Here is a 25,849-nt window from a genome sequence, read left to right as displayed (position 1 = left end):
CGGTTGCCTCACCATAAAGCCCAGTCAAGCAATGAAAAGGTGGTTTTCTTCTAACAGCCTCGCTCACAAAGTTAGGATCTAAATAATGAATGGATAGTCATTTTCCCACGATAGTCTCATAACGAAGTGAGGACCCGAAGAGATGTCATGCTCAATCATTTAAAAATTGATTGACTTTCCCACGAAGCTCAATCATGTGAAGTAACGAACGGATTGTTATTTTCTAACTACCATCTTACCAAGAACCCGATTGTATGCCAAACAGGATGTCAAAGATTGGCCCATCATTGGCCATCTTGCCATGAAATTTAGCTCCGCACAACGAACAAATAATTATCACAATGATTGTCTAGCCACGAAGCCAATTGAAGGATGAACAAACATCCACTTGCCTGTGAACCATGAGTGTTTTGCATAATGAATTTCAACCCATGATGAATATATTGTCATTTTTAATGACCATCCAAACACAAAGCCAGTTGAGCAAGCAATCTAGCTTTCGTGCCTGACAACTTTCTTGTCATGACTTGTTCCTAATGACCGTCAAAATTATTGTTAAACAGATGTCTTAAATCTTGAGTGTCTGATATGCTCAACCAATCGAGGGATTGGCTCGACTAGTTAAAGGTCCCTTCAACTGGTCGAAGCACTAACTCGACTAGTCGAGGGTTACGTAGATGGTGTGCTGTTTATGCGCGGACTGCCTAAATTTGAGGCAGTTTCTAGGGATATGCGTAAGTGGAAATTTCTCATCTATAAATAGGAGTCCTTAGGGCCATTCTAAGGTATGCTAAGGCTTTCTAACGATATTCCAAGTGTTTCTAAAAGGGTTTTAGAGTTTGCAAAGGGTGTAGTAAGGGTGAGATTCGAGGTTGTTCGAATCAGGTAAGTCTTTTCTCTTTGTAATTTCTATTTTCATAGTGAAGATCTGTCGCTTTATGCCGTGATTTTTTCTCGGAAGAGTTTTCCACGTTAAATCTTTGTGTTCACTTGTGATTGCTTGGTGCTCTTGGATTGTTATCCTAAATCCATATTTGTGTGATTCCCCAGCACAAATCCCAACATAAATATGAATAGATTATCGTTACTTATCCTTTTTCCTTTTTATTTTACATTCTTTTACCAGCCAAGTGTAGTTAAAACTCATTTAATTGATTGGTTTCAACTTTCAACTCGATTTATTCTTTTTAACTATATTCTTATATTATTGAATGGTGTAAAGTGAATCATATACATTTAATCAAAATTAAAATCTTTATTTTAAAAGCAAAAATAAATATTAAAAACACACATACGTAATACGTGTGACCAAATTCGAAACCAAAACACTCAAATCCATGACCTCAATATTGAAACACACTCTATGAGCCATGGGTTAGAACCTCATACACAAGACAATACAATAAGAAGATAATATTTAAAAATTATATTTTGAATAAAAATAAATATGTCAAACAAGAGAACTTAGGAATTCTTTAGACTCAGTTTCTTAACCTAGAGGTCACCAGGGTGGATCCTTAGAGGGTTTACTCCCAGAAGAGCTCTGAACAACGTGAGCGCTTGTGATGGAGATGTGAATGGGACTTCATGTGCAGCACCCCTGACCGTCGCAAATGTGATATATGTCACGTTCTTGCCTTCTCTTGGCCCACCAAATAATTGAGCCCATCCTCCAATCTGCAACATAATCGATATCATAAATATGATATGACACACTAGGATACAATGCCTACCTATCACTGCCCACTATCAAAACAGCAGGATGGTCAGCGAAGCTCAAATGTGTACTTGGAAAGATATCTAATGGAATGAAAAATAAATGTGCAATAACTCTTTGTGCAGGCAACAACTTAGTTCAAAAACCTGACTCGACTTAGCATCCAATCTAGTCAGATAAATTAGAAGACTTCAATGGGAATCAAGTTGACTCGAGTCAATATTATATAGTGTATAAAGAGAATTTGACCATATTGGCCAAAATGTATGGTCAAATTCCCTAAAGGGATTCAACCTTTTAAATATTCCGAGGGTGGTCTTCTGACAAGCCTTCGAACATTACTCGGACCAAAATGCCCTTATCCTTGTTTTAGTAGTTGTACGGTTTTTTAATGAATAAGAAGTTACATAGTATTTAATGGTAAGAAAGTGATGCGTACGAAAGCCTTTTTTGAGCATGGGCAAGGACCAAACTAGTGGAGCCCACATTAATGTATGTGTATAATCCATGCCGCCCATCTTTTTTGTCATGTCATTTTAGGGCTAGGACCCAAATATTAGCTTAATTCAAAGCTCGTGTGGGCCACATAATAGAAAATAATGGTGACAATGACACCCACTGTTGATATTTATTAGAAGTTGACACTGCTCAAGTCAAGACTTTTTGGGCTCACGGCGAGCTGGCTGACAAGGTGGACGGAACGGATCACCCCATTGTAGGCCTCGACTCTTATTATTTAAAAATAATCAAGTTATTAATTATATCAACTTGCAATCACGACCCTTACCACATTACAACCACGACCCTTACTATGGGTATGGGTCGTGGTTGCCATGATATATGGGTTGTGGTTGTCATGAGGTAATGGCCGTGGTTGTCATGATATATAGGTCGTGGTTTTTATTTTATACGAGTCGTGGTTGTCATGTTATATGGGTCGTGGTTGTCATGGGCCTTGGTAAGGACCAACTAGTGGGGCCTACCTTGATGTATGTGCATAATCCATGCCGCCCATCCTTTTTATTGTATCATTTTAGGGCTAGGGCCCAAATATCAACCTGATCAAGAGCTTGTGTGGGCCACATAATAGAAAATAATGGTGATGATGGCACCCACTATTGATATTTATTAAAAGTGGACACTGCCCAAGTCAAGACTTTTCGGACCCACGGCGAGCTGGCAGACAAGGTGGATGGAATGAATCATCCCATTGTGGGCCTCGACTCCTATTATTTAAAAATAATCATGTTATTAATTACATCAACCTGCAACCACGACCCTTACCACAATACAACTAGGACTCTTACCACATTATAACCACGACCTTTACCATGGGTATGGGTCGTGGTTGCCATGATATATTAGTCGTGGTTGTCATGAGGTAAGGGTCGTGATTGTCATGCTATATAGGTCGTGGTCTTCATTTTATATAAGTCGTGGTTGTCATATTATATGGGTCGTGGTTGTCATTGGCCTTGGCAAAGACCAACTAGTGGGGCCTACATTAATGTATGTGTATAATCCATGCCGTCCATCCTTTTTGCCGTGTCATTTTAGGGCTAGGTCCCAAATATCAGCCTGATCCAGAGCTCGTGTGGGCCACATAATAGAAAATAATGGTGACAATGGCACCGACTGTTGATATTTGTTAGAAGTGGATTTTGCCCAAGTCAGGACTTTTTGGGCCCACAGTGAGCTTGTCGACAAGGTAGATGGAATGGAGCACCCCATAGTGGGCCTCGACTCATATTGTTTAAAAATAATTAAGTTATTAATTACATCCACCTGCAACCACGACCCATACCACATTACAACCACAGCCCTTACCATGGGTATGGGTTGTGGTTGTCATGATATATGGGTCGTAGTTGTCATGAGGTAAGGGTCGTGGTTGTCATGCTATATAGGTCATGGTCTTCATTTTATATAGGTCGTGGTTGTCATGTTATATGGGTCGTGGTTGTCATGGGCCTTGGCAAGAACCAACTAGTGGAGCCTACATTGATGTATGTGTATAATACATGCCGCCTATCCTTTTTGCCGTGTCATTTTAGGGCTAAGGCCCAAACATCATAGTGAGCTTGGAAAGTTTCAACAGTGGGTGCTATTATCACCATTATTTTTTATTATGTGGTCCACATGAGCTCTGGATCATGCTGATATTTGGGCCCTAGCCCTAAAATGACATAGCAAAAAGGATGGGCGGCATGGATTATACACACACATCAATGTAGGCCCCACTAGTTGGTCCTTGCCAAGGCCTATGACAACCATAACCTCATATAATATAACAACCACGACCCATATAAAATGAAGACCATGACCTATATAGCATGACAATCACGACCCTTACCTCATGACAACCACGACTCATATATCATGGTAATCATGACCCATACCCATGGTAGGGTTGTGGTTGTAATGTGGTAAGGGTCGTGGTTATAACGTGATGTAATTAATAACTTGATTATTTTTAAATAATAGGAGTCAAGGCCCACAATAGGGTGTTCTGTTCTGTCCACCTAGCTGGCCAACTCGTTGTGGGCCCAAAAAGTCCTGACTTGGGCATTGTCCACTTCTAACAAATATCAACAGTGGGTGCCATTGTCACAATTATTTTCTATTATGTGGCCCGCACAAGCTCCAGATCAGGCTAATATTTGGGCCCTAGCCCTAAAATGACACGGCAAAAAGGATGGGCGGCATGGATTATACACATATATCAATGTAGACCCCACTGATTGGTCCTTGCCAAGGGCCATGACAACTATGATCCATATAAAATGAAGATCATGACCTATATAGCATGACAACTACGACCCTTACGTCATGATAACTATGACCCATATATCATGGCAACCACAACCCTTATGGATCGTGGTTGTAATGTGGTAAGGGTCATGGTTGCAGGTTGATGTAATTAATAGCTTGATTATTTTTAAATAATAGGAGTTGAGGCCCACAATGGGGTGATTTGTTCCATCCACCTTGTCGGCCAGCTTGTCGTGGGCTCAAAAGGTCCTGACTTGGGTAGTATCCACTTTTAACAAATATCAAACTGAGCCCGGAAAGTTTCAACAGCGGGTGCCATTGTCACCCTTATTTTCTATTATGTGGCCGACACAAGCTCTGGATCAGGCTAATATTTGGGCCCTAGCCCTAAAATGACACGACAAAGAGGATGGGTGGCATGGATTATACACATACATCAATGTGGGCCCCACTAGTTGGTCCTTGCCCACGCCCAAAAAAGGCTTCCGTACCCATGACTTTCTTGCTATTAAATTCGATGTAACTTCTTATTCACTCAAAAACTGTACAACTACTTAAACAAGGATAAGGGCATTTTGATCCGAGTAATTTTCGAAGGCTTATTAGAAGGCCACCCTCAGAATATTTGAAAGGTTGTATCCCTTTAGGGAATTTGACCATACATAGAGGCCAGTGCGGTCAAATTCTAAATGAAGAATATTTGAATTGGTAATGAATATTATTTTAAATTGTTAAATCAAAACACAACAGTGAGGGCGAGTGACTCAAAGTAAGTCATGCTGAGTCTTCCCGAGTTTTTTACCGACTCAGCTTGAAACCTTCCTGAGTCGAGTTGACTTGGCCGAGTTTCCAGTTGAGTCAGCTAGTTTTTAGAACTGTCCACACCATGAATCTGTAAAATAGAGGAGGATAAGGAGGAACATGAGCTAGCTACTCACCTGCTTCTTGTTGTACCAAGGGGCGTATGGTGTTAAGGCAAAGAGCTTTAACTGCTGGGCTAGTTGATTGGCGATTATTCTCGTTTGGGTCAGTGGAATTTTCGTATCTTGGTCTCCACTGCATTTATTACCAGTTACACGAGAGAGAGAGAGAGAGAGAGAGAGAGAGAGAGAGAGAGAGAGAGAGTGTGTGTGTGCGCGCGCGCGCGCGTGTGTTTTTCTTCTAAGGTGTGAGTTTGGTTTCAATAAATATCATGATATTTCATGATTAATCAAACTATTTTTCTGCAAAATTTCATGATATTCAGTGCAACCAAACACACCCTAAACTGAAGGTGGCGTTACCTGAAAAACATGATTGGGATTCCCTCTTTGAGAAGAGAGGAGACGAGGGGTATGAGGTTCATGTCCATGTTATCTTCTTGGTAAACAAGAGACCTGAAATATGCAAATTCATAACACAATTTTGTTAGTTATAGATATCCTCATAGCTTGTTTTGCTCTAGTGTTCTCTATCATATCTTGGGTCTAGTTGGAATGGGGTGAAATAAAGAATGTAAGAAAAGCAAACTCATGATACAAGGAGATGGTAAACTGACATTAGTACTGGGGAAAGCAAACCCTTTGTAGCTGTTTGTTTTGTTAGAGAAATTGGTTAAGGAAATTAAAGTGCTTTCCTTATGTATTTTTCCTTGTTTGGCTTATAAATTTTGAGGGAAACCTCTTTCCCCTCCAATTTTATTCCTCATAACGTGAGGCATAAAATATATTTAAATTAGTTATAAACATTGTCTATTGCCAACCGAGTCAACTCATTTGACACAGCTGAGTCAACTTGGATAGGCAGGCATAAAAAAGGAGCAAAAGTCCTATATAATCCGGGTCTTGCAAATACAACAGTGACCATATTGCAAAGAATCCTTACTGCTAGAGCTACATGCTTCTAATATAATATTTTTTCAATTAAAAATATACTTAAGATCTAGAAAACCATTTTAGCATTCCCATTTTTGGCATCTCAACCGTACAAGTTGATGATCTATAAGATGATCTGGACAATTAATCTAGTTGGTTATTTTGTACATGGGTTATAATTTATAAATTATAAACAATTAAGTCTTATGCATTGCATTGATCATATCCAATGGATGGCTGAAGAATATTTGAGCAAAAAATGAACTGTGGTCCACATTTAGTTAGAGAAATTTGCAAACATTGGAAGGCCACGATGTTCCACAATTGTTTATGTGCTTCACACACCAGTAAGATTAATGGAGTCTAGTTATGTTCTCTAGCTCCCTTGAATGAGTGTATGATGGGCCAATTTGTGCAAAGGATCCCAGATTTGGTCAACTATAGAGTGTTGGTTTGGTGAGTCTTGTTATGTTTATGACAGTAATGCTCCCCATATCAAAAGATCGCAACCCTTCAATGAGTGCCCTAAAATAAATGGTCACATATAAAGTAGTATAACGACAATGCTGCTTAGACGTGTGTCGGGTGCCAAGTGCCATAATGTTCTAAAATCTTCTGCATGACCAACTTAAAAGATTTATGCATGGGGACAGTAAGTTTACGTAAATAAATAAAATAAAATAAAATAAAATAATAATAGAAAGAATTTTCACATTATTCCAATTTAAACGAATTAATCGGTAGCTAAAACTAACAAATATAATTGATTATCAAAATATTAAAAAATAAATAATAATAAAGATAATCATCTTAGAAAATAGTATAGTTGGCTACGCACCTAGCCTTGTTAGACTCAGTGGAAGTTAATTTAAGGTGTAAGTGAAGAGAATAGAAGAGATGAAGTCCATCCCTTAGCCTAATCTATGTCAACATCCAAGGCAACTCCGTACTTTATAAACACACCTTGTTCAATCAAAATATCAAAACTGAAACAAAAGAATAAAAAGAACAACAAATTGTGCATCTTTTGTTCTATTAGTTATGGTAACTATAATATTAAAAAAAAAAAAAAAAAAAAATGAACTAAATTTTAGAGAGAAGTCCTTATAGGTAATCTTCAAGAACAAGAGAATGGAGGCAAGCTCAAGGTGTAACATTGAGAGATTTTTATCTTAACAAATGAAATTTACACAAAAAAAAATTTTAGGAAGGTGAAACAAACACACCTTACCTAAAATGTCCAACATGGGGCACTTTTCAATGACATCACTAAGTCACTATATCCGTACAAATTTTGAAGTGTCATGTTGGATCCAAGATGACATGTGGGCCAGCAAAATCATAGAAGGTAGCAGTATCCAGGTAAGACTGAATAATAATCTAGAAATTACACGGAAATAGCAACCGTACGTAGAGCTAAGTACAATCCGACCCAATCCAAACCGAAGGCCTGAATTGGTTCGAATTGAGTAGGACCACTCAAATCTAATCATACATCAGATCGAGTTCGAATCGTGGTCAATCCGAACCGATCCGATCCAAAATCCGGTCCAAATGAATTCGAGATCCGAACCGATCCGGTCGAGTCCTGTATATAAGTTTTGTACATATATTTTTTTATTTTTTACTACCCATCTCTCTACCCGTCCCAAACCGAACAAACCCTAACCCCTCTTTCTCTACCCAAAGGAGGCACCGCACCCACCCATCTCTCCTCCTTTCTCTCCCGATTTCCCTACTCTCCTTCTTTCTCTCCTCCTTTATCTCCTTCTTTCTCTCCCGGTTTCCCACATCTCCTTCTTTCTCTCCTCCTTTCTCTTCCTCTCTCTCCCTATCTTGATTCAACCCAGTCTGAATCGACTGGACAGACTCAACTCGATCCGACTCGATTCGGTTCCCCAGAGTAAGTCAGACTCGATTCGGGTCAGGCCAGCAAAGATTCGGATCAGATCGAGTCAACCCTGCTGGACTCGGTCTCAGATCGAATCGAGTTCGGGTCAAGTTCTTGAAACATCGGATTGAGCCGACTTGGACCCAATCCGGTCCGACTCAACTTGATGCCCACCTCTAACCATACATGGGAGCAGATTAGGTGTTGCCTGGGTAACACCTTAGTGGGTGTTAATCTTACTGTGTGAGGCCCACCTTAATGAACATTTTTTTATCCACACCACCCATCTTTTTTTTTTTCATATCCTTTTAGGACGTTATGCCAAAAAATAAGTAGATCCAAATCTCCAATGGACTACACCACTGGAAAAAGTGGTAAATAACCATTTGAAAAAATAAAATTGTAGGCCATAGAAGTTTTGGATCAATCTGATATTTTATTTTCCCTTCATCCAGGTCTTTCAGATCTTATCAACGGGTTGGATGGAAATTAAACATTATTGATCTGCTTCCAGTGGGCCCTGGGTAGTTTTTAATGGTGGAAGTTCAATCACCACTATTTTCTGTGGTGTGGTACACATGAGATTTGAATACAACAAATCATCAAGGTGGGCCCCACGGTAAGGGTAACACCCACTAAGGTGTTACCATCTCATTTTGCTTTTGAATTTGGATTGTTTAATTACTTTTAACCTTTAATTCAATAGAGCCATTGATTGTATGTTAGTAATTCTTGGTGAGCATGACTTGAGAGATATGCTCTCCATTGACACTGCGGCCCACAACTTGAATTGTTTGGATAGTTATACATGAATGCCACGTGTGGAGGATGAGTTGCCGAAGTTTTCGAAATGACAGTCAACTATATATGAAAGGAGTATAGTCACTTTTTAACTTTTTATCAACACAAGAGTTCATCATGTTTCTATCAAAACTTGAAAGTATGGGCTTCAACACTCGGTTTTGAACTGTTTGAATCTTACTTATTCAATTTTTTTGCATTTACTTGAATAGAAAGAGAGTGAGTAAGTGAAAGAGAGAGAGAGCCTGACCCTAAACAAAAGTCCCAGCGGAATGGAAGGCCGGTGGTGTTAGCATGAAGGGCTTTCTGGACTTCGGGCTTGTTCAGGTAGGCCAATACTCTATCTTGAAGGCACGGATCACCATTGCTTCCCCTCGCCAGCTGTACACACCATTCAAACATTGTAACCCCATCAGTTCATGGTTGTTAATATTTTTACTTGTTGACTTTGCCCATCTTGTCCGGTCTCAAGTTGAGATTTGCAGTTAACCGGATTGGTGCCCTCTATGGTGTGTTTGTGAAATCCACTCCAATTATTATTACATATATATCTAATCCCACTTTAGAGCCAAGGGTGAAAATTTCAACTACCCTATGATTTAAGTGGGCCATCTGGGGGAAATAGTCAAGAGAGATGTCGAGATCAAAGTCACTTCAACCATTATACACCACACTAAACTATAGACCTGGAGAAAAAAAAAATGTAACCCATCCGTGATTCAAGTAGGTCATACTAAGCTACGGTTTTGAAGGTAAGAAATGACATGTGCACTCTTTTCAATCAATGACAAGTGGAGCTGATTTTTGAACCTTGACTTGGAATGGGGTGACCCACATGTAGAGTTGGGCATGGACAGACCGAGTTAGGGTTGACCGGACTCATTCTGGTTTTGAAATATGTTGAATTAATGCACTTGAAGAGAGATAGATGTAGTTGTTACGATACATGTACGTACATTTTGGAATACATGTATTTGTTGCAATACATGCATGTATTCATGCTTAGAATTTTGTGAAAAGGTTCATGTCTCTTTGTTGAAGAGTCACATGTCCCTTAGTTTTTTATGCATCTATTAAATAGCTTTTATTTGTTGAATGTATGCAAAAAGCCTATAAATATGTGTATGGATTTTATTTTCAAGTATGAAGAAGCAATACAACAAAAATCGGTATTCTCTTATTCCCTTTTAAGTTATTGTTTCTAAGTAAAAAGGCTACAATAGCCTACAAAGTGGTATCAGAGCTTAGTTTCGGGTCTTAACTGGGTGTTAGAAACTTCTAAAGAAGTAGAATCGATGGCAATGAATGGTGCAACGATTCATCCCGCAATTCCCATTTTTGGAGAGGAAAACTTTGATCATTGGAGCATCAAAATGAAGACCTTGTTCCAATCTCAAGGGCCATGGGAGATTGTTGAAACTGGTTATCCAACTATAACCGATCTCACATCTCTCTCAGCCATACAACAACAACAACAACTGAAGGAGAATAAGAAGAAAGATGCGAAGGCCCTCTTCTTCATCCAACAAAATGTCTCTGATTCTATCTTCCCTAGAATCATTCCATCTCAAACTACAAAGCAAGCTTGGGACACTTTACAACAGGAGTTCAAAGGTACGTCTAAAGTGATTGCCATCAAGTTACAAACTCTACGGAGGGAGTATGAAAATCTGAAAATGAAAGACTCGGAAAAGATGAAAGATTATCTTTCACGAGTGATTGAAGTAGTGAATCAGATTAGGATCTATGGAGATTCTATTTTTGATGAAAAGGTCGTTGAGAAGCTTTTAATAAGCCTCTCTGCAAAATATGATGCTATTGTTGCCACATTAGAGGAATTTAAGGACCTTTCAACCTTATCATTGGTTGAGTTAATGGGATCTTTAGAATCACATGAGCAAAGATTGTTGAGGCGTAAAGAAAAATCAGTTGAAAGTATATTTCAAACAAAACTTTCAATTGGTTCACAATGTTCTTCCGAGAAGACACAAGCTTGTCCCGGAAAGAATCAAGACAATTACAAGAAATGTGGAAGATCGATGCAAGGGAAATGGCAAAATCTAAACAAAGGTAAAAATTCAAATCTTACCTGTGACTTTTGCAAAAAGTCTGGCCATATTGAAAGTAAGTGTTGGAATCAAGGCAAACCTCAGTATTTTAACTGTAAAAGTTTAGACATGTAAAGAAGGATTGTCATTTCAAGGACAATCAGCATGCTACAAACTTCTCTGAAGAAAAAGTTGAAGAAAACATGTTTTTTGCATGTCAGTTACTCACTCACTCAAACTAAAGACATATGGTACTTGGACAGTGGATACAGCAATTATCATATGACAGGTGATGATCAGATATTCACAAATATCGACTCATCCGTCAGATCTCAAGTCTGTATGAGAAATGGTGCTATTGTAGAAGCAAATGGAAAGGGGACAATCGCCATTGAAACCAAGAAAGGGGTCAAGTATATAAAAAATGTTTTACTTGTTCCTAACTTGGATCAAAACTTGCCAAGTGTTGGGCAACTTGTTCAAAATGTGCACTCTATATTATTCAAAAATGATTCTTGCATTATCTATAACAAGAATGGCACAAATCAAGTGATCGATAAGGCGAATATGGAGAAAAATCGTAATTTTCCTATTAAGTTGCGATATTCGATCGATTGTGCACGAAAAGCCGAGACACTTGATGAATCTTGGCTTTAGCATAAAAGACTGGGGCATTTAAGCTTTCATGGGTTGAAGTTGATGGATCAAAAGAATCTGGTAGATAGTTTACCATCTGTCGAAATTAAAAATGACATTTGCTCAGGTTGTACATTGGGAAATCATCATCGTACACCTTTCTCAAGAAGCACATGGAGCAAAGGCGCCCTTGGAGTTGATCCACATTGATATTTGTGGAAAAATGCAAACTCCATCACTTAGTGAAAGCTTGTATTTTATCATCTTTGTTGATGATTATACAAGAATGATGTGGGTGTACTTCATAAAGCAAAAGTCAGAAGCTCTTTCAATCTTCAAGGGATTCAAATCACAAGTTGAGAGACAAAGTAGTCTCAAAATCAAGATGTTGAGAAGTGATCTTGGCGGCGAGTATGTCTCTAAGGAATTTGAGACATATTGTGAAGAAGAAGGAATTAAGAGGCAACTGACTGTTGCTTACACACCTCAGCAAAACAGCGTTGCAGAACGGAAGAATAGAACAATTGTCAAAATGGCTCGTTCTATGTTGAAGGAGAAAGGCATCCCAAATACTTTTTGGGCTGAAGCTGTGTCTACAACTGTTTACTTGCTTAATCGGAGTCCTACAAAAGCTGTGGATGACAAAACACCGATTGAAGCATGGTCAGGTCACAAGCCTTCTGTAAAACATCTCAAAATTTTCGGTTGCATTTGTTATGTTCATATTTCATCTCAAAAGCGTCAAAAACTTGATGAAAAATCTGAAATTTGTATTTTTATTGGTTATAGTACTTCGTCGAAAGGCTATCGAGTATGTAACCTTGAGACAAGGAAGCTAATTATTAGTCGAGATGTTTTGTTCAGTGAAAGTACAAGATGAGATTGGAAAAAGAAAAATATACAAGAACAAGTCATTCTTATATAAGAAGATGAGCCGAAAAGCACTCAAGATGTGGAAGAAGAAACAGAAGCAGAAAATGATGAAGAAGATTATGGACCCACAACTCCATTCTCTTCACCAGAAGCTACTCCATCCGCATCATCAAGTTCTCCATCAACAACTTCGAGTATTTCATCCGAATCGCCCCCAAGAAAAATGAAGAATCTGGGAGACATCTACAAGCATTACAAATTTTCGGTTGTAGAATCGGAAAGCTTTGAAGTTGCAGCTCGAGAAGACAATTGGGTGAAAGTTATGGAAGAGGAAATTTGCATGATCGAGAAGAACTCTACATGGGAGTTAGTTAATTGTCCAAGCGGCAAAGATGTTGTTGGAGTAAAATGGGTTTACAAGTCTAAACTTAATTCAGATGGCCCAATCCAAAAATATAAGGCAAGGCTCGTTACAAAAGCTTTTACACAACAACCAAGCATCGATTATAATGAAACCTTTGCACTAGTTGCTTGATTGGAGACTATACGAACCCTCATTGCACTTGCAGCTCAAAGGAAGTGGTCCATTTTTCAACTTGATGTCAAATCAGCTTTCTTGAATGGTGTCCTCGATGAAGAAATTTATGTTGCTCAACCACAAGGATTTGTGGCGGAGGGCAAAGAAGATAAAGTCTATCGGTTAAAGAAAGCGTTATATGGACTAAAGCAAGCGTCGCGTGCTTGGTATAGCCAAATCGATGGTTATTTTGCCAAGAATCAGTTTCATCGGAGCAAGTGTGAGCCTACCTTATATGTTAAGATTGAAGGTACATCTATTCTCATCGTATCATTATATGTTGACAATTTGATACTCATGGGAAATGATCATAGTATGCTCCATCAGTTCAAACTCGATATGATGAAGACATGTGAGATGAATGATCTTGGCATGATGCATTATTTTTTGGGAATAGAAGTTTCTCATGACGAAAATGAAATCTTCATTTCTCAAAAAAGGTATGTTGAATCTATTCTTGCAAAATTCAGTATAGAAGGATGTAATCCAGTTACTACTCTTGTAGTAAACGAGAAGCTGATAAAAGACGATGGTTCAAAAAAGGTCAATGAATCATTGTACAGAAGTATCGTTGGAAGCCTCTAGTATCTCACTACTACTAGGCCTAATATTATATTTGCTGCAAGTTTACTCTCGAGATTTATGAATTGTCCAAAGCAAACTCACTTGAGAGTTGCAAAAAGGGTGTTACGATACATCCAAGGATCGTTGGATTATGGAATTACGTATACTCCTATTCCAAACTCAAAATTGGTAGGATATATAGAGAGTGATTGGGCGGGATCCATAGATGATATAAAAAACACAGCGGCATACACTTTCTCTCTTGGATCCAGGATATTTTCTTGGGCGTTAAAGAAACAAAGTACCATTGCTCAATCTACAGCAGAGGCAGAGTATGTGGCGGCATCTCTTGCAGTTTCTCAAGCAATATGGTTACGAAAAAATCTTGAAGATATTGGCGAAAAGCAAAATGAAGGAACTATTATATATTATGATAACATGTCAACCATTTCAATTGCAAAAAATCCAGTATATCATAATAAGACGAAGCATATTGCATTCAAGCATCACTTCATCCGTGAAGTTATTGAAAGTGGCGAGATCAAGTTGAAGTTATTGAAATGGCTGACATGTTCACCAAGGCACTCCCTAAAGAAAGTTTTTGTCATCTTCGAGAGATGTTGGGAGTGATTCAGAAAGTGCATTAAGGGGGAGTGTTGAATTAATGCACTTGAAGAGAGATACATGTATTTGTTCCGATACATGTACCTTTTGGAATACATGTATTTGTTGCAATGCATGCATGTATTCATGCTTAGAATTTTGTGAAAAGGTTCATGTCTCTTTGTTGAAGAGTCACATGTCCCTTAGTTTTTTATGCATCGATTAAATAGCTTTTATTTGTTGAATGTATCCAAAAGCCTATAAATATGTATATGGATTTCATTTTCAAGTATGAAGAAGCAATACAACAAAAATCAATATTCTCATATTCCCTTCTAAGTTATTTTTTCTAAGTAAAAATGCTACAATAGCCTACAAAATATGCATGACCTGAACTTGGCCCGACTCTGTACCAAGTCCAGCATGCCTGAACCGAGTCCAGTATGCCATGGATTGATCTGGACTGAGTCTAAACCGGTCAAAAGTATTGAGTCGAGTCTAGTTGGCACAGATAAGGGAAGAAGGGATGGAGAGGAGAGAGATGAGGAGGAGGAGGGTGGTGATGGTGGTGGGTGGATACCGGACATGGAAGAGGAGGAGAATGAGGGAGGGAGAGAGAGTTCGGGGTTTGGATCGTGGTCAGGTCCACAGGTAAGATTAGAAAGAAACTAGGGTTTGATACACACACACACACACACACACACACACACACACACACACACACACACCCGAATCCGAGTTGAGTCCGACCGGATCGAGTTTCAGGTCGAATCAGATCGAGTTACTGGATAACTCAGACTCGACTCAGTTTGAGTTCGGATTGGACAAAGCCTACTTAGTTTGGACCAACTCACCAATTTGGTTTGGTTCGAATTGGATCCGAACGAGTTGGACGAGTCGAGTCAGGCGATTCGGGTCGTCCCGTGCCATGCTCTAACCACCTTATGGATAAAGTAAATTTCAGGTAAACACCATAGCAGGGCTTAACTGAGCTCCAACCATTTTTCCCACCAAAGTGGTTATATATACGTCCAAGAGGTTAGGTTGGACTTGAGAATTTCTCTTCACTAATAACAAGGGAATAGTTTTGTTGAGGCTTTCCAGGTCCACATGCATAGAGTCCCACCCATCCACATGCAACTGCACGTGATGACACGGAACAACAGTGCTAGATCTAAGCCGCTCATGAGGTAGTCCACGCTAGTTCTTTCTTTTGGCTTAAAGTAGAAAATAAAATATAAAAAGATAAGCATTCTCACTCACGTGGCCCAGAACAAACAGACAATTAAAATAACTTTTTTTAGCTGTCCATTTTCAGTACCTTACGCGTGGCCGTTCGACTAGTGACAAGGCCTTCTTTTTATACTAATGGGAGAAAACTTATTAAGCAGTTTGGCCCACCTGATGAATGGTTCCAATCCTGCGTATGCATGCCATTTGGCATATGCTGTTGGGTGTAGTGTAACATATGTCATTTGGTATTTTTATAACGATAGTTAACCAAAAATGGTAACTGCTTAAAGCACTCATTATATAAATATACGTTTCAAAATTTTAAATTCATAAGCGAAGGTATTATGTTAGTTCAAGAACATTTAAAAACTGGCAGTGACTTTCCAACCGAACACGTGGCATAGTTGTACGGCAATCTAGACCGTCCAAATAACTGACCCAGATGTGGATGGAGCATAACCCAAAAATTATACTGAGAAGATGATGTGGAGCGGGTTGCAGACACTTCCATAGCAAAGATGGACCAGAGAAGGACCGCTTGGAGGCGGAAATGATCCAAACCAGCGGAACCTTAAAATAATCATATCTCGCAAGACAGGTTGAGTTTTCCGATGTATCATATATGATTTTGGGCTAGGAGAATCTAGTTTAGCTAACCAACCTTGCGACGTTGGATTGCCCATATCCAATTTACGAGATTTCGTCATATGAATGATTGAAAGTTTAATTTATTTTTGTTTTTACTATAAATAGTAAGTTTTAGATTGAGTATAACTTTTTATCTTTCGAGTTGTAAAAGTGGTGCCCAACATGAAAAGGGCTTAGAAAAATTAGGAAAATAGCAGGTGTTGATGCAGAAATCTGGTTAGGCTTCCCTAGACCTTCATGTACTTGCTCAAGGGATGATCAAGGGAGACCCTAGCTAGTCCGGGGACCCTCCGATGCCTAAGTCAGGTAGGGAATATAGGTCTAATCAAGTAAGAGGTTTTATACTAGAGATCATGCATACCTTTCACCATTAGAGAGATGCTCATATTTATAGTTGAGGAGAGGCGGTGACATAGAGAAGGTCTCCCAATTTAGCAAGGACGTACTATAGAGGGATTCGGATCCTGAACGCGTGGGGGAATCTTCCGATATCTTTGGCAAAGATCTCAGGATCCCGAGCATGTCGTGGATATCCCCAAGATCTTTGAAGAAGATCTGGGATGAATCTCTATTAAATAAGATCTAATTATTCAGAATCAGCTGATATGTGCATTAGGTGGCCAAGTTGACTTGGGGGTAGTATACCGACCTGGATTCTCTGGCGAGCCCTGACCGTTCTCTCAGTACTGTGTAGCTTGCCGACTTGCCCTCATACCCTTATACTTCGCGTTAGGGCAGTGAAGCCGAGCTCCTTTTGACAACGGGTAGTTTGGTGGTCCGACATGCTCATAAGATACTGAGCTCGATCTCATTTCATACTCGGTCAAGGGCCGAGGGTCGAACTTCTCGTCGCATCTGTCGTTTGTCTGACCTAGCGAAGTGCGCAGGGTTCTAACCTAACCTCTTCTTATCGGTTGGTCCATTTTCCCCGTAACAGCGTGGTTAAGCCAAATTGGACACTTACCTATTTTTGGCTAAAAACCATGAAGTCTAGTAGAAACGGTGACCATTTATAAATAGTAAGTTTACTGTTTATAATAAGTCATGATTTTAGGGAAATTTGAGCTCATTATTTAAAAGGTTGTAATTTTATTTTTTATAATCAATTAATTTATTTCAAATTTATTAAAAATTATTTCTATTTTTAACTCATGTGGAAGCTCTAAAGAGATCTCCCTGAATTCCAAATAGTTACTCCTTGAGTAAGACGGTGATTGCCCCCATCACGTCCCTTCCCGAATATTATAATAACTATCTGATTTTTCCCTTCAAGATTGGACCGCTCACTATTCATGTAGACGATCCATTTGACAGTTCCCGTCCAGCATGATTTTTAATCATATGCTCCACGGAAATAGGACCCGCAATTTGACGGTCTGGCTAGTTGAGGAGCTACTCACCATCATTTTCCAAATGGTGCTGTAGTAAAGAGTCTACCCCTCGTCTGGGAAATAATCCGGTGCAAGCATGCGGTGGAAAAGTTCGCTGTGTGAGTGTTTCTTCTCATTATCGTGACAGAGGAAGCAGGATCCCGTTTCTCATCACTATGTAACATTGATCAGTACTGGTCCACTGGATATGAAGATTAAGCTTCAAGGAAAGTTTCGTTGTGGGTGAGACCACAACAAATATTCCCATGCATCCATACCTTGGCCTGTATTTTCCGGTGCAGTCCTTGGGAAATCGATTGCTGCGCAGTGCTGGCCGAGACACACCGTGACAAGAGCAAATCACTACGGTCGATATCATCCCCGATCTCATCTGCAACTCGGTTAAACACGTCATTACACCCTTGGGACCATTTATCATGGACATACTCCCTCAGATACCTAGAATCGTTGCAGACGGTCCGCTCGAGCATTAACGTCTCATCGGAAATGGCTCCATGTGACCACAAAAACTCGCCGGCGTTGATGCTAATGTCCAAATCTAGAAGTGGGTTCCCAAGCTGCCATAGCAAAAACATCACAAACATAGTGAAATAAATCATTAGCCATCATATATACACGTCCAACACAGATAGAATATCTTGTGAGGTTACAGCAATGGCCTTGAGCTTGATTGGTTTGATGTTTGGCTTTTTATTGTACTCCACCACGAGTGCTGCAAGCTGAGGTATGTAGTGACCTACATCGACATGGACATTTCATGATCAACGGTCTTAAAATTTCATACACCAATCAGTAACTGTAATGAATGTTGTTGATGTCTTAAATCTATAAACAATAGTGTCTGTCGATGCCATTGATAGACCACTTGATTCTATCGAGCGGATGTCAATGCCATCAACGGATGTTCGATTTCATATTTTATTGTTAGAACGTTTTGTTGTTTTACTCAATGTTATGGAACGTATTCGATGGCATCGAGAGATCGTCGATGCTAACGAAGTTCTATCGAAGGTGCCATCGAGCGCACGCGCACAGAATTGCGTAAGTATAGGATTTGTTTCTTATTCTAATTGCGATACTATATGATATTATATATATCGGGTGTAATCGGAATTTGGAAAGTGGTACAGTAGTTCTATGTTTTCTAATTTGTTCCTAAGAGTTTCAAGGTTATAGCTTGGGCTTGTGAAGTGGATTCGACACTTGTTTGAATTGGTAATACTCTATTTTTTGGAATTTCTGCTTTCATGGTGTATTACTCGTTATTTTATGAAGTGATTTTATTTTTTTCGTAAGGCTTTTTCCATGTCAAATTAGGATTATATGTGTAATTTGGACTTAGTTGTTCAATTGGCAGTACTTTGCTTGATTCGTATATAGGTGCTTCCGCGGTTGCCCAACAATGAAAACACTTCTAGGACTTTTGAACGGATATGTGGCCATTACGGGGATGGAACCACTTCATGCAGATGAGATCCACCCCATCTGTTTGGTGTGTCATATTAGATTGTACAATCCGTAGTTACCATCTTTTATTTGTAATTAGATCCTAATCTGATATATAATTAGATTTTGTAATTTATACAGATAATCTTAAATTTAGCTTATTCTAAAATATGTCACCACTCTCTGTTTGTGTTTGGACTAGACCCAAAAATCAGGTCGATTCAACACTCAGGTGGTTGAGATGGGAAGTGTCACTATTAAACTAATTCAAATTGTTTGTGGGGTCCATCATCGTGTTTATATGCCATCTAATCCACTCATCTGATGCATCATACCAAGATGAATGGTTTCCCCAAAAATCAGCACATTCCAGGACTTTTGTAGGCCATAACACATTATGCATGATTTTACACCGTTACTAATCATGGTCCACGTAAGCCTTGGATCTGACTGAATTTTAGGATCCATGGTAAAAATATGACAGTGCCCCTGATGGACGGGGTGGATCTATTGTATGTTTGTCCCGTGTGGTCCACATGCCAATGCTAGTCAGGCTATTGTACCAAGATTACAGGAGATTGAAAAATGCAGGTTTACCTGCGTAGCTCTCCCCAGTCAAATATAAGTCTGAATCCCTGTATCTGGGAAACTCTTCAAACCAGCTAAGAAGAAAATTTAGATTCTCTTGGGCTGTAGACAGTAGAAAAAAGAAATCGATATGTCTCTGAAATCTCGAGGTTGTGAAGTTGTTTGTATGGGAATTCAGAGGCGGCATAGCAAAGAACGTACATACCTGTTTTTGTATCGTTCCAGTCGATGTAGTTTTCACTTGTGTTCGAGTAGGAAAATCCAACTCCTATTGGGGTCTCGAGGTATAACATATTGGATTCTGTTACAAAATTGAATTAGGACTTGAAATAAAATTACATTTTTGGGTTTTTCTATAGATTTTGTTTGGAATGAGATGTTTGTTTGTTCAACTCCAAATTGCGATTTGGTTGGATTCAAGTTGGAGTTGAAAGGGATGCAACTGCAAAATGAAGTGACTTCGCATTTTCATGGTTTCTCATTACTAAACTGAATAAATTCCGAATTGAATCCAAACATAGAAATCGAGAGTACCCAAATTCCAAGAGTAGTGATTCTTAATCAACAACCCATTGTTGCCAGGCCGGAAAGGGCCGTGTTCCATGAATGCTCCGAAACCAAGAGAAGAACAACCAGGACCTGAGGTTTGGATGAGAAAGAGTGCATTAGATTGAAGAATCCAAGAAGAAAAGATGAAGAAAGTGGGATGGAAGAAAGAAAATGGAATTAGAACCTCCATTGAGCCAGAGGGTGAGGGGACGAGAGAGAGGTTCGGAAACATCAGCTTGGACAAAGTAGTAGAAAAGGGCTCTGCCATTGCGGGCGTCTGTGACAATGTTACCAGAGTACTGCTTGAAAGAGACGTTGGAAGGTTGGCCAGGGAGAGATGTTATTAGTTCAGCAGATGATTTCAAGAAGAAGGATATGACTTGAAAGATGAAGAAACACCAACCCATCTCTCTCTCTCTCTCTCTCTCTCTCTCTCTCTCTCTCTCTGTGAATGATAATGAGGAGAAAGATTAAATAGAAAGGATAGTTAGAAGGCATGCATTGGTGTTAACGGGTGATGGTTTTCTTTACGGTCAAACCAAGGTTGAGTCTGTGGGCCCTTTTGACTGTAGAGGACGCCATTTCCCGGAAGCCGATTGGCTGGTGTACCACACACCCTAGTGTGTTGACGTCACCAATTCTGTGGGTCCCATCATAAGGTATGTATTATATCCAAACCGTTCATCCATTTTGCAAGATTGTATTAAGGCTTGAGTAGAAAAATAAGATATATATAACGATCAAGTCGTCCACACTGCAAAAAAGCAGTAGGGTATTGAACTTCTACCATTAAAAAACTTTTGGTGTCATATAAGTTTTGGATCAAAATGATACTTTTTTCCCTCTTCATCCAGGTCCTTTTTAACTTGTGAAGAGATTGGATGGAAATAAACGTTATGGTGGGCCTTATGAATGTTTTAACGGGGAAAATCATTATCCCTGCTGCTATCTGTGGTGTCAAAAATGATTCAATTTTTGGTTCATATTTTAAAATGGTTTCGAAAAAATGGATGAACGGTGTGGATATAATAAATACCTCATTTTGGGGCCATGTAAATGTCGCTGGTGTGTGGTACACCAGCTAATCCGCTTTGTGCGGAAAAAGCCGGTGCAACAAAAAGATGTGGGCTCTCTTTGACATAGATGTAAAATCCACTCCATCCATTAGTTGCACCAACTCATTGTTGGACGTCAGCCAAAAGGTCAGGGAGGTCCAAAACTCAGGTGGGTCACACCTTAGTATGGAAGCGGATTGGCAAACACCACAGACCTGGTGTGAGTACCTGTCGTGCGAAGACGAGCGCGGGCGCTCCTCGAGCTCCGAGTTGTACACATGGTTAAAAGGATATCAAAGTTACATGGTCCCACAATGATGTATTTATCATATCTACACCGTTCATCCATTTGAAGAGATCATTTTAGATATTGATTCCAAAAATGAGTAATTTCCAAGCTTAAGTGGACCACACCACAAATAGTAATTGGACAATGATTCTCACCGTTAAAATATTCTTAGGGCTTACGGTTACGCTTACTTTCTATATCTCATCTATTCATAATGTCAAACATACCTGGATGAAGAGAATAAAAAAATTAAAAAAAAAAAACCCAATATCTTTGATCCAAAATTTTTGTGACCCACAAAAAGATTTCAATAGTGGGCATTCAATCCCCTGTGCTTTTTATAGTGTGGTCCACTAGATTTTTGGATCTGTTTTCTTTTTCGGCTAAAACATTACTAAGAGCTCACCTAGTGGATAGACGGTTTAGATATAATTCATACCTCATGATGGGACCTATAAAATTTGATGACGCCAACACCGCCCACCAAATTGGGAAACGGATTGGCTACTCCCCCGGCCACCATCCCCGTGGCTGGTGGTCAGTGCTCTGTGAGTCCTACCATGATGTATTTGTTTCATCGATTCCGTTTATCCATTTTTAAAGATCATTTTAAAGTTTTATCCCAAAAATTAGATTGATATAAATCTCAGGTGGTCCACACCACATGAAAACAGTAGTGATCAGATATCCACCATTAAAATCCTCCTAATGCTCACTGTACTGTTTATTTGATATCCAATCTGTTGATTTGGTCATACAGGCCCGGATAAAGGGAAAAAAACAAAAATCAGCTTGATCCAAAACTTTTATGGCCACTAAAATGTTTTTAATGGTCAACTCTCATTTAACACTGTTTCCAGTAATATGGTCCACTTGAGATTGGGATATTTCTCATTTTTGGTCCAATACCATAAAATTATCTGTAAAAATAGATGGACGGCATGGATGAAACACATACATCATGGTGGGACCCATAAAGCACCGACCACCAACCATTTGTTGGTGTCGGGGGAGTAGCTAATCCGTTCCATGAAATTGGTAGTGTGGGGTACGCAAGCCAATCCGCTTCCTTTATTACCCGGCGGAATGGGAAGTGGACGTGCTACACACACCTGCTATATAGCTGGTGTATTGATATAAGCAAGCTCTGTGGGTCTCATCATGGGGTATGCATTATATCCAAACTTCCCATCCATTTTGCGAGCTTTAGTAAGGTTTAAGATGAAAAATAAGACATGTCTAAATATCAAGTGGACCACTGACGCAGGGGAGGACGTGAGGTCGAGCACCGTCTTCCTCAAGGGGATAACTATTCCGAATCCACGGAACTTCTCTGGACTCCTCACAGAGACTTCTCGAATCCACGAGGAAAGAAAGCAGAAAATAGAAATAAATTCTAATAAATTCGAAATTGATTGATGAATGATTAAAATCGAGTTCACAACCCTTTAAATAAGGGTATCAAGCAATGGGAAAGAAATCATAATCAAACTACAACTCAAACTCCTAGAATCCGCGACTTACTATAAATAGTAAACTTACTATTTATAGACGGTCGTGATGTCTACTAGTGCGCAAGGTTTTCGGCCAAAAATAGTAAGTGTCCTATTTGGCTTCATCAAACCGTTCCCCTAATTATTCTAAGCTCTTTTCACGTTGGGCGCAACTCCTAAAGCCCAACGGATGAAGAGTTATAATCAAACTAAAACTTACTATTTATAGTAAAAACGAAATTAAAACAGGGAAACGACCGTCAATCAAGGGGTTTTTCGCAATTCCGGGCGGCGCAACCCGACATAGCGGGTTGGTTGGCTAAAGTAGCTCGTTCTACCCCAAAATCATATATTTTACGTCAGCTAACTCATTCCGGATTGCGAGATACGCCCGATCTAAGGTCCGATGGTCCGGATCACTTCTGTCGTCGACCGGGCCTTTTCTGATCCATCTTGGCCATGAAACTGTCCGCGACCCGCTCTACATCAACCACACTGAAAAAGTAGTGGGGGGATTAAACATCTATCATTGAAACCTGTTTAGGGTCACCAAGTTTTGGATCAATATGAAATTTGTTTTTCCTCTTCATCCAGGTCTCTATGACCTTATAAATAGATTGGATGGAAAATAAATGTTATGGTGGGCCCTATGAATTTTTTAATAGTAAAAATCATTATCTTAACTGTTATTTGTAGTGTGGTCCAGTCGATCTTTGGATATGACTCATTTTTCAGATAATTCTCTAAAAATGGATGAACAGTGTGGATATAATGAATACATCATTATGGGGCCATGTAAGTTTGATCTCCTTTGAACTGTTCGTACAACTCGGAGAGATCGATGAGCGTCGGCGCTCGTATTGGCACGACACTACCTACACCAGCTATATAGCTGGTGTATGGTACACCAGCCAATCCGCTTCCAATAGGATATAGACACCCATAATTGAAACTTTTCTGGGCCCACAGCCATTTTTATATACCAGTATCCAACCCATTCATAAGGTGGCGACACCTGAAAAAATAGAAAAATAAATAAATAATATCAGCCTGATCCAAAACTTAGGTGACTCCAAAGAAGGCATTAATGGTGAGTGTCCTCATATCCATTCTTTCCTTTTGTGCGGCCCATTCATGGCCTACGAAGCTTTTGTTGTATGCACTCCTACGAAGTGCCGTAGGAAATTAGCGTCCATTGTTCTACCCTGGCAAGTTGGACATACTTCTCAGGAGATAAGAATAGATTAAAACTTTGATACTCTGGCAGAGAGTGATGGATGATACACAGACAGAGAGAAATTATTAAATAATTGCATGTGATATACAAGTCAAATTAACGTGCAAATTATTATCAAAAAGTTACTTATTTTCTTATCTTGGCTATCGGATTGGTTGATATTTATTAGACAGTTGGGAATGGAAAGTAATGGTCCTATTTTAATAAACAATTGCCCATATATCAAAGGTTAGGAGTTTTCAACCAATCTAGTTTTGAAACCATCTCTTATGAGATAGTGGGTTCGACGGGTTGGGTTCTTGTAACGCCCTGGTTTTCAGAACCCAAGTATATGCGTCACGTCCCAAAAACCCAGGAGTTATCTACTAATAATGGTAATTAATAAGTAAATCAAAGTGCAAATAGCGGGAACATAGCATAAATGTGATCTAAAAATGTGAACAATATTCTGGCCCACTCAGCTAGGGGCCAATTACATAATCTCAAGTTCTAAATGTACTGAAATAATTATGAAGAATCTACTGGTTTAGGCCAAAATAGGTGGCCGCCTCCTGATGCGGCTCCTCGTCGTAAGGCTCTTCCTCGACCACCATCGCTTCTAAATCTGCCGTATATTCATCGGTTCCTGTACCTGCGTTCTCTGTACGACAAAACATTAATGAATGAGTAGCTAGCTTAGTGTGATTTTCCCTCAAGATTACACACTTCCACCCTAGACAAGATATAACATAAGGCAATATAGCATACAAAACAATACATGATGCAGTCTTACTAAATGCATGGATGTATGAGTGCACATCAACTGGGGATGCTTATCCAGTTGATTTTTGGGCAAAACTCATGTAATGTGGCCGGTCACCAGTGAAAGTACATAGTACATGCTTAGTGCCGGACTCACCAAAGGTGGGCCGATAGTCGATGGTCTGGGAGCTAGCGAAACGATACCCTAACTAAATCCTATTGGGCACGTGCTACAGCATCTAGAATTAGCCATCCGTCACCGCCCGAATGCAATATATACATGCTTAGCCAACCCATTATTAGTCCAATTTCACTCAACCAATTTAAATAAACTCACGGTCACTACGGGGAGCTCATGTCCCAGCGTAAGCCGACGGCTCGGGCATAGTATCACATGACCACCATCCCGGCCCATGAGGCTACCACCTTAGGGTGTATGTAGAACCCACTAACATGTGGTCAATTAATTCTAATGCAAAGGGGTCACCACCATATGCTGACTTGCAATGAAATATCAAAATTGTTAAGTACGTCGATTAAAACATGATGGCATGTATGATTCAAATACAAGTAAACAGCGGTAATTATAAATATTGCAAGGTTCATTCCATAGTCAGATAGGTGAAACCACACATGGATGGTAAACCCCATAATCAAATGCCACTAACCATGACCTTCGTGGTAGGGGTTTACTTACTTCGCAACTAGTCTAGTTACACCCCAAGCACGGACTCTCCTTAGCTAGAGTTTCCCATGGAGAGATTTCAATAATGTGTGTATTGCATACAATAACATGGAATTAAATCAAGAATAAGGAATCAAATAGTAGCACAGGCATTCCTAC

At 39.5% G+C, this 25,849-nt stretch overlaps 1 protein-coding gene across 1 annotated transcript; it reads right to left on the bottom strand.

The window, feature by feature from the left end:
• Positions 1-1,402: 1,402 nt before the first annotated feature.
• Positions 1,403-20,597, bottom strand: LOC131226600 (serine carboxypeptidase-like 46). Its single transcript, XM_058222174.1, has 10 exons — positions 20,375-20,597; positions 20,176-20,280; positions 19,847-19,942; positions 19,651-19,743; positions 18,258-18,343; positions 17,865-18,164; positions 9,285-9,415; positions 5,773-5,865; positions 5,428-5,545; positions 1,403-1,677 (listed from the first exon to the last, which is right to left on the bottom strand). Exons 1-10 carry the CDS (start codon positions 20,595-20,597, stop codon positions 1,495-1,497), a joined length of 1,428 nt encoding a protein of 475 aa, XP_058078157.1. The 3' UTR covers positions 1,403-1,494.
• Between the last annotated feature and the right edge of the window lie 5,252 nt (positions 20,598-25,849).

This window comes from Magnolia sinica, chromosome 2 (genome assembly GCF_029962835.1).
Source record: "Magnolia sinica isolate HGM2019 chromosome 2, MsV1, whole genome shotgun sequence".
NCBI lineage: Eukaryota > Viridiplantae > Streptophyta > Magnoliopsida > Magnoliales > Magnoliaceae > Magnolia > Magnolia sinica.
The sequence above is the reverse complement of the archived record's forward strand: the minus strand, read 5'-3'. Positions and strand labels throughout refer to the sequence as shown.

What these genes read in the sequence shown, in the direction of transcription:
- LOC131226600 (XM_058222174.1), bottom strand. Translation starts at nt 20,597, where the DNA reads ATGGGTTGGTGTTTCTTCATCTTTCAAGTCATATCCTTCTTCTTGAAA. An exon ending in GACTGGGGAGAGCTACGCAG is followed by an intron (nt 18,344 to 19,650) that starts GTAAACCTGCAT and finishes ATGTCGATGTAG; the next exon opens with GTCACTACATACCTCAGCTT. An exon ending in CTTGGTACAACAAGAAGCAG is followed by an intron (nt 1,678 to 5,427) that starts GTGAGTAGCTAG and finishes ATTATGTTGCAG; the next exon opens with ATTGGAGGATGGGCTCAATT.